This window comes from Squalius cephalus (genome assembly GCF_949319135.1).
Source record: "Squalius cephalus genome assembly, chromosome: 11".
Lineage (NCBI taxonomy): Eukaryota > Metazoa > Chordata > Actinopteri > Cypriniformes > Leuciscidae > Squalius > Squalius cephalus.
In genome coordinates, this window is record NC_137132.1 from 21,612,485 (window position 1) to 21,621,613 (window position 9,129).

At 38.6% G+C, this 9,129-nt stretch overlaps 1 protein-coding gene across 1 annotated transcript; it reads left to right on the forward strand.

The window, feature by feature from the left end:
- Nucleotides 1-1,903: 1,903 nt before the first annotated feature.
- On the forward strand, nucleotides 1,904-2,893 carry LOC307166671 (olfactory receptor 1M1-like; the record flags this gene model as incomplete). Its single annotated transcript, XM_079885167.1, has 1 exon — nucleotides 1,904-2,893. The coding sequence occupies exon 1, from the start codon at nucleotides 1,940-1,942 to the stop codon at nucleotides 2,891-2,893; it is 954 nt and encodes a 317-aa protein (XP_079741293.1). The 5' UTR covers nucleotides 1,904-1,939.
- Between the last annotated feature and the right edge of the window lie 6,236 nt (nucleotides 2,894-9,129).

Here is a 9,129-nt window from a genome sequence, read left to right on the forward strand (position 1 = left end):
GCATGAAGGACCTGCGGTGTGCACTGCGGGATTGTGGAGCCCCACATCCACAATTGCCACAGTAAACGAGGAACCGCTCAGCAGAAAGGCATGGTCGATGTATTGGGCCAGAGAAAATTTTCCCCCTGGCAAACAAGACCAATTCATATTTGTTCAAGTATTCTGTAATCTAGATCAACTGGAGGCAATTGATAGAACCCAAGTGCAGCTTTATTTTCCAAACATGATCAAACATAAAACAATGACTTGACTTGACTTGACTTGACTTGAAAAACATGGACTTACCAAACAGTGATTACAAGTAACAGTACTTGACAAAGTAACAAGGCAAACATGAGGGCTTAAATATACAGACTACTAATGACAAGACAAGGGACACCTGTGCACATGATAAGACAATCAACCAATGACAACATGAAACATTCACATGGCGAACACATGGCAGGATAACATGACTATAACAGGGAATCACATGGAACAAGAACATAAAACAAAAACAACCTGTGACAGCTGCATTGTAGTGCCATTGTGCCAAAATCACTCTTTAAAAATGTCCTTTAATAAAACTTTATAAATGAGCAAAAGGTATTTGTTAAAATATATGAAAGGAAACATTTTTATTTAACATTTGTTCAGCATTTTAAATGAGTTAAACATTTACTTTATTATATCAATATCAACTGCTCACCCTCCTTCTACATTACTTTAAGTAGCCCCTAAAGAGTCATTTGTATTGGTCTTCCTCGAGATGTCTGTCTGAAGTCCCAAAAAAAGCATATTATTTAGTTAAAATATTTTTTGACTATTGTGCGCACATCCAAAAAAACTTTCGGCAGGTGCTCGATCAAATGAAGCATCAAACTCAAAATAAACAAGAATCGGCACACTGCCACTTCTGCTCCCAATGATTTATTATATAACATTTCGACCCAAAAGGTCTTCGTCAGACTATCTGACTACAAAACTATTTGATGCCAAGGATCCCCTTGATATGATTTCCTAGCAAAGGACTCACTTCCTAAAATAAAGGCAACTATATATTTTAAAACTCATTCATACCATTTGAGGAAAGAATAATATGTGTGATATTATAAATAGGCTACATTATGAATGAAATCATTTGCATTTCATGTTGTCATTGTACTATTTGTATAAAGCGTTTCATAATAAATATTGGCCCAAAGCAAGTTTTGCGGTCCATGTTTTGCGGTTAGTGGTGAACCACGGTTTGAAAACCCCTGATTTAGAGCAGACAAGAAATGTAAGTAAGTATTAGATATAATGGAGGTTGTTATATAATAAAGTCGTTATATATTATAGATGTACAGTATATTTGAATAGACCTCCCAGAGAGGATCTCAACCATTTCCACCACTCGCTGTTAAGGCCAACACATGGACATAAGTTGTACTGCAGTTGCTGTTACATAGAATTAAATATATCCCTGAGTTACTGTAATATAATGTGCACTAATGAGAACATCACAAAGGGGAATTGTGTAGCCAGTGAAGAAAATGTTTATCAAAACTAAAGCAAAACAGGGGCCAGAACATTTACTTCAACATACAAGTATAACATCATTATGTTGTCTGAAAGCTCTCAAGAGATGAATCAGTATATTTGGATTCAATGACGCAGAGGTCCAATGATCTTTGCGACATGAGAGATTAAGGATGGGCATTTAAAACAGACTATTCAATTCAGAGCAGCTCACAAACATTCAGACACTGTCATTGTTTGCTCTGGCTCTAAAACTTTAATATTATTTAGTCTGTGATTCAAATATCATGCTGAAAGTTTACATAAAGGTATATTTTCAACATTTGAAAATTAGATGTTAAAAGTGTGAGATGACAATTTAGTAAAGTCCATATTTTGGTTATTTCTTTATAGTAATTTCTATTTTCAGCCTGTGCAAAACAACAAACGCAAAGCTGCCATGAGTTTATCCCAGAATATCTCGATTGTTCATCCTGAATACTTTTTCATCACTGGGCTCACAGGTATACCGTACACAACTTATTACTATATATTCTTATTTATCGTATATTTTATTACTGTAATTGGGAACTCTATAGTCCTTCTCATTATAGCTCTTGACCGGAGCCTGCACAGTCCAATGTACATTGGTGTGTTTAACTTGGCCTTGGCCGACATTGGTGAAACTAATGCACTGATTCCTAACATGATGAAGATTTTTTTGTTTGACTCACAGTACATCTCATACAATGCTTGTTTTGCAAACATGTTTTTTGTGAATGTCTTTTATACTGTGCAAACTTACACTCTTGTTGTTCTGGCATTTGATCGTTTCATTGCAATTTGTTTTCCACTAAGATATCATGCTATAGTGAATAATAAGTTAATGTCTATAGTGTTTTCAGTAATATGGGCATTTAACACCTGTATTGTAACACTGACAACATCTTTGATGACCAGACTTTCATTCTGTAATTCTAATGTGATAGAGAGTTGGTATTGTGACTATGGAACATTGCTGAGGCTGCCATGCAATGACAATAGCATTAATAAGTTATTAGCAACCCTCATTACAGCTTTATTCATTATTGCACCACCTTTCATTATTGTCCTGTCATATGTGGGCATTTTTCTTGCTTTATGTAAAATTACAACTTGGGAAGGACGTTTAAAAGCACTGAAGACCTGTGTTTCTCACCTTTTGGTAGTTGGATCATTCTTTCTTCCCATAATATGCATTTTGATTGCTTCACCTACTATTAATGCCAGGATCATCAGCGGATCACTTTCATTAGCTCTTCCACCAATGCTCAATCCCATCATTTATGTTTTAAACACAGCTAAAATCAAAGACTTAATCCGAAAAATGCTTAACAACAGATCTGCACCAATTAGAGGGAATGTTTCAAAATGACTGTAATGATTGTCTATGTGTTCTTCAATCATTGTGAATTAAATTACCTATATGAAAAATTACATTTATGTATTTCATAAATATTTGTAGATCCATTATGTGGAAAATAAAATTGTACAAGCAGAAAATAAATTTAGTCTGCAAGACTCTTAACATGTATATTGGACACATTAGTTGTGTGCTGGTTAACAGCAATGAAATGTTGTTTATTTATTTATGAATGAATCCATCTGATTTCAAGTGTGTTAGTTACTGACCCCAAGACAAAACTAATTGAAAATGCAAAAAATTTAGCAAGAAATTGTAATTATTTTATTGCTAATATAGTATTTTTGTCAGGAATACCAAAGAGGAGGTTTGATAAAGATGATGTTTTAAGAACATTAATGAATACAATGAACAACAGCAAAAACATAGCAGAGATAATGGTAGTAAAAACAGAAGAGGTGTTTCAATATTCTGTATATACTGTAAGACTGTAGAAATTAGACAATGCCGGGCCGTCTGGTTAAGGAACGACTACTCACAGAGAAGACAAGGGAGGCTTCTGGAAATTAACATTTGAACTCTCTCTTGTGAAACTAGCATCCCCATCCAAGACACAATCACACTGAGTCAGTCACCTCAATATTGTATTAATTTAGATGGTAACACTTTACAATACGGGTGCACTATGCATTAATTCATGCTTAACTAATGCACAGATAATCATGTTAGTGTATGACTCATGAAGAACTAAACCATTAATTAATGATTACTGCATCAGTAACTAATAAAGATTCTAAATGATTAATAGATTAAGTAATATATGAATTGTTATTAATTAAACGTGTCATAATGTATTAATTCCTTAATAACATATTTTATTAACTAATACTGAAAATGAATGCGTTAATTACCACAATGGGTTGAAGTCATGTACTTCAACTTCGAATTGTCTGCTTTAATTAATCATTAGCTAATGATTTGCAAATGTATCATTATGTTATGACGTTACTTGTTGAGGCACATGACTATTAACTAATTGTTAATTAATATGCCATTTTGGTTTTGACATACACACTAAGCCATGGATTTCAATTTCCAACCATCTCAGATGAACTGCCTCATCCAGTACCTTGTTGTTCATGGCACAGGAATATGTCAGGTTAAGCTTGAGGTTGTGGTACACTGAGAAAATGCGGCCGAGCACTGCTATTTCATAACACTGTGTCTAGACTGGACAAAGACAATAGAACGTCCATTATAATCAGTGATACTACACTGGATACACAACAAAACCCTGACAGTAAACTGATGCCACATTCTAATGAATGTGAATGTCCTAGGATGCTCAGCATTATGTATTTTTTTCTAATGTCAGGTATGCATCTTTTACTCTATATCCCTGAGGATTTAATGTTTTGTATTGATTGTCTTTGAATTGATTATATAATTGGCATGATACATTTACCTGACATAATAAATTGTTACATTTGATTTTATTCTGATTTACTCTGAAATTATTTTCCAAAGTAATTTAAGCGAATGCGTATGTTACCGCAAATCTTTGTCAGGTAGTAACGGAGTCCAGTTTTGAGTAGAACATAGGACACACCAACTGCTATTTTAGAATTCCGACTAATATTTGGCATAGTGAGTCTTACCTCTGTTTTAATGTAATGTTACTCTAGCTGAGTGTACGTGGAAAACCATGGCATGACCAAACCAAAGCTACTTCCAGAGAAGTAATATTGGTCGGCTTATATCTGTAGTAGTGGTAATGACCTGTGACTAGACAGAATGTTATTTTAAGTGTATACAGATCCATGGGGGCTACACAATAGAGTAAGCGGGAATGAAACCATCTAAGATATTAGCTAATTACCTCTGTTTAGTGACCAAAAACTGAGGAGTTTGTGATCGTCAGACCCGCGTTAAACGCCCGTCGCGAGGACCTCAAAGCGACATAGATTCCTAATGAACTGGTAAAATATAAAGTAAAGATTTAAATAAAATAATCAAATGTGTAGCTTGAGTGTTTTGACAAGCACTCAATGCAAACATAGGATATAAAGAGGCAAGGTAACAAGAAAAAAGATTGCTCATTAGTGGCTGATTTATCATTAGTGCTTATGTAATGCTGTCCAGTAGCTCCACACCTGTGGCACAATAGAGAGACACACAAAACAAACAATCCAGACACCTGAGAATTTTAATGTCAGCTACTAAAGTGTTATTAATTCTAATTTTTCAGTGTCATCGAGGGTAAATTCAAATAAATGTATTTCACTAGTTTTTTGCAAAACTGTCATGTTATGGGTAACAATTTATAATAAGCAGGCTATACAGCAGGACTGGGCAATTCAATTAGCTTCATTCGAGGGCCGGATTATAAAACGAAAAGTTGAGGAATGCTGGTGGGTTTAGCTTATTTATTGAAACATCTTTTATTACTTATTGAAACATAGCAGTATCAATAAGTAAGCTAAAGTAAACCTAAAAAAAGTATTGTATTTACTTGGTAATGTGGTACCCAACAGTATGCAGATTTATAAGGCCACAATAAATAACGTCTCGGTTACGTATGTAACCCTCATTCCCTGAAGGAGGGAACAGAGACGCAGTCGACGTGTCGACTGATTGGGATCACGCTAGGGAACATGGACATTGGCGTGCTTGAATCGCATCACACGCCCCGCCCCGCAGCGCGGATATAAATACGGAAGTGGATGCACGCACCAGTTGTTTTTCGCTGAGGAGCCAAGTGGGCCCCGGTCAGCGGTTGTACAGCAATAGTGGCTGGGGGACAACGTCTCCTTTCCCTCCTTCAGGGAGTGAGGGTTACATACGTAACCGAGACGTTCCCTTTCAGTCAGTCACGTTCGACGTAGTAAGACTCCACTAGTGCTGCCACCTTCCAGTGCCTAGACAAAAGCCACCGGATCTTCCCGCAATTTGAGCGAATAGGACAGGGCTTAGGCCAGGAAAGTCACTGCTCTTCCACAGGACCACTGGGAAACGTACCTTTTGTTGGAAGGCAACGCTGCGGAAGCCACATCCTGCCCGAAGGAGGTAACGTGGAGAAACACATATGGACTGAACGACTTAGCGAGCAGTACAACATATGACATGTCACTGAGGTGGCTCCAACCTATAACAGGGGGGGACACAACCCGTCAGTGACTGCAGAGCAGGCTCTGCCAAGGGAAGACACGGGCTCGCCACAGGGAGTCAAAACCGTGGTTAAATATACATATGGGATAGCCATAGGGATCACAACATATGGACCCCACCTAACACAAGTTACACAAGCATACAAGTGATAGGTCTAGCATCGGACACTCCGCCACGTCCAACACTGACGGGGTGAGGAGGAACTCAAAAGGGTTTGAAGAGGGAACTCAACTGCAGAAAAAAGCACACTTATCCAGTCCAATCAAGGATGGGAATGGCACAGCAAGCCGACACTACAAACCGGGCTAAGGTGAAGCTGGCTTCGTGTAAAGGGAGCCCACGGAAGCAAGCGGCTCGACACATAGGCTAATTTCTTAGCAAATGTGCTGGTGTCGCCCAGCTCACAGCTCTTAATCTGTCAGCGAGGCACTCGTGTCAACACCCAGGAAGGAGCTACACTCTCTTTTTGGAGGAGCTCACTACCCAGGTGGGCATGGTGCACCTTGGGAATTTCATAAAGATGATGGCAACACTAATCTTTTAGTGGGCCAACCTCTGTATGGAAACCGCCTTCCCTTCTGCTGGTTTCCGAAACAGACGAGAGCTGGAGAGGTCCTGTGACTTTGCATTCTGTCCTGAATAACCGCAAGGCGGAAGGAACAGAGAAAAGTCAGGGCTGGGTCTGCCTCCTCCGGGGTAGCGCTTGCAGGCTCACCACCTGGTCCCATTTTAAGGGAGAGGTAGGAACTTGGGCACATATCCAGGCCCCGAACCCAGGCACGATTCGTTGACCGAAAATGTGTGCAGGTCCCCTACCTTCTTGATAGAGCAAGCAAGCAGGATAACTGTTTCTTTAAAAATAGATTTTTAACTCAACTACCTGGAGGTCTCAGAGTGCAGTAGCACTGGAGATAGGTCCCAATAAGGTATAGAGGGGGCACAAGGAAGATTTCGTCTCCTTGCACCGCTCAGGAACCTGATGATCAAGTCGTACTGCCTATATCTCAACTGCATCCTGATGTGCTTTAAGGGCAACATCATTTTGAGGGTGGAGCGGAACAGCTATGCTCCGACCCATCTCCTGCAGGAAGGAAGCACAGAAGTGATCGAACACTCTCGGGGGTCCTCTTGTGAGAAGAACACCAACAACGAACAGGTTCTACTTCATATCGTGAGCAAGCCTCATTCTTTAGAGGAAGCTCTCCCAGAAGTAATAGTATCTACGCTCTTTTCAGAGGTAGATTGCTGAACCACCGCAACAGAACCTGGATTTCTCCGGTTCGGTGCGGGTGCCAACGGTGCCCCATCCCTGAGAAGTCTCAGAGGAATGAGTCAGGAAGGCTGTCTAGGGAACGAGGTCCTAGTTGGGCCATTACGGGGCAACTAAAATAACCTGCTCCTTCTTACCTGACTTAACCCTCTGGGGTCGGCAAACGCGCCCATGCGTTTTGCTGGATTTTCTTCACATTGTAGCACAATAAACTTAAATTACTCCGTCATTTATGGTCATACAGAAAAAAGAAATATCTACTTTTGTATGTGTCCACTTACAATCAAATCAAAACATTATGCTTTTGTAAAATAAAGAAAATAAACAGGGTGTGCTTTCTGTCTCTCCGTCTCGGTGAACTTTTTTTTCTTTAGCACGTCTATAAACTGAAACAAAACTCAGCGAATACTTGTCACACAATTATGAGCCATATATCTTTAGAATCATTTAAGTGTGTACTTTTAAATGATCGGATTCAAACTGAAAACAAATATTCTCTGCTTAAGTAATTTGTATAAAACCAACAATATGTCCAATTTCTCAAGCGCTTGGTCATTATTTTTAATTTGACCACGCCCACACGCGCAAAAGAGATTCACATGCAAATCGTCCACGCCTCACACGAACGCGCCTCACACGAACGCGCCTCACACGAGTTACCTCAAAAACATAGCACCAAACTTCACCAAAGTCTCTGCTTTTCGTCGAGTTTGGAAGACACGCCGTGAGCTTACATTGGATTTACCTCAGAAGAAGAAGAACGCGATTTGTGAGGTAAATTGTAAGATGTAAGGTAAGAAATTCTTAATTATTAGTTAATGTTATTGTTGCATAAACTTTACATTGCAGTTGAACCGTTACTGTGTTTGTGGATATCTGCTCAAACGTAGATATGTATAATATGGTAACCATAATGTATCATATTTTGGAGCGCACTCTGTGTTTGAATGTTTCATATTTTGGAGCGCGCTCTGCGTTTGAATGTATCATATTTTGGAGCATGCTCTGCGTTTGAATGTATCATATTTTGGAGCGCGCTCTGCGTTTGAATGTTTCATATTTTGGAGCACGCTCTGCTTTTGAATGTATCATATTTTGGAGTGAGCTCTGCGTTTGAATGTATCATATTTTGGAGCGCGCTGTGCGTTTGAAAAGCAAAACGCACCAAACAATAGGCTTCATGTTTTTATATTGTAATCAATATATTTTTCTCTAGCGTAGTTGTTACTGAAATCTTTTGAAAGACTTAATTTATTGTTATTATTATTTTATGCAGCACTGCGCGTAGCCTATGCCTACAAGGCACAACAAACCTGGTGTTCATTATTGTTGGAAACATTTGTGTGTGTGTGTGTGTATTTTGTGAATTTTAAAAAGAAATTTTAACCAGAAAAATCTAAAATCTATTCCCAAAATCGTGCAGCCCTATAGTTTCTCTTGATATCAGTATGTTTTTTTTGTTTTGTTTTTTTTTGTTTTTGTTTTTTTTGCAGGGCCCAGATGCAACTGAGTCCTGCTGACTTCAACATTCACATGAGTCTCTGTACATGAACATGGTAAAGTGAAAATCAAACACCTTGGAAATGAAAGGTATGTACAATGTTTTTAGGAATGGCACAAAGGTCTCTGTCTTTGGATCATTGTTTTAAATAGTGTGCTTTTTGTAATTTGTTGTGTATCTTTGGATTATGTTGTGTTGTAAATAGAGATGCACCGATTGATCGGCTGGTGACCGGAATTGGCCGATTTTCACGTGAAGCGCGTATTTTTTTTCGGCGTGCATGTTAATCAATGAGTGCATTCATTCACA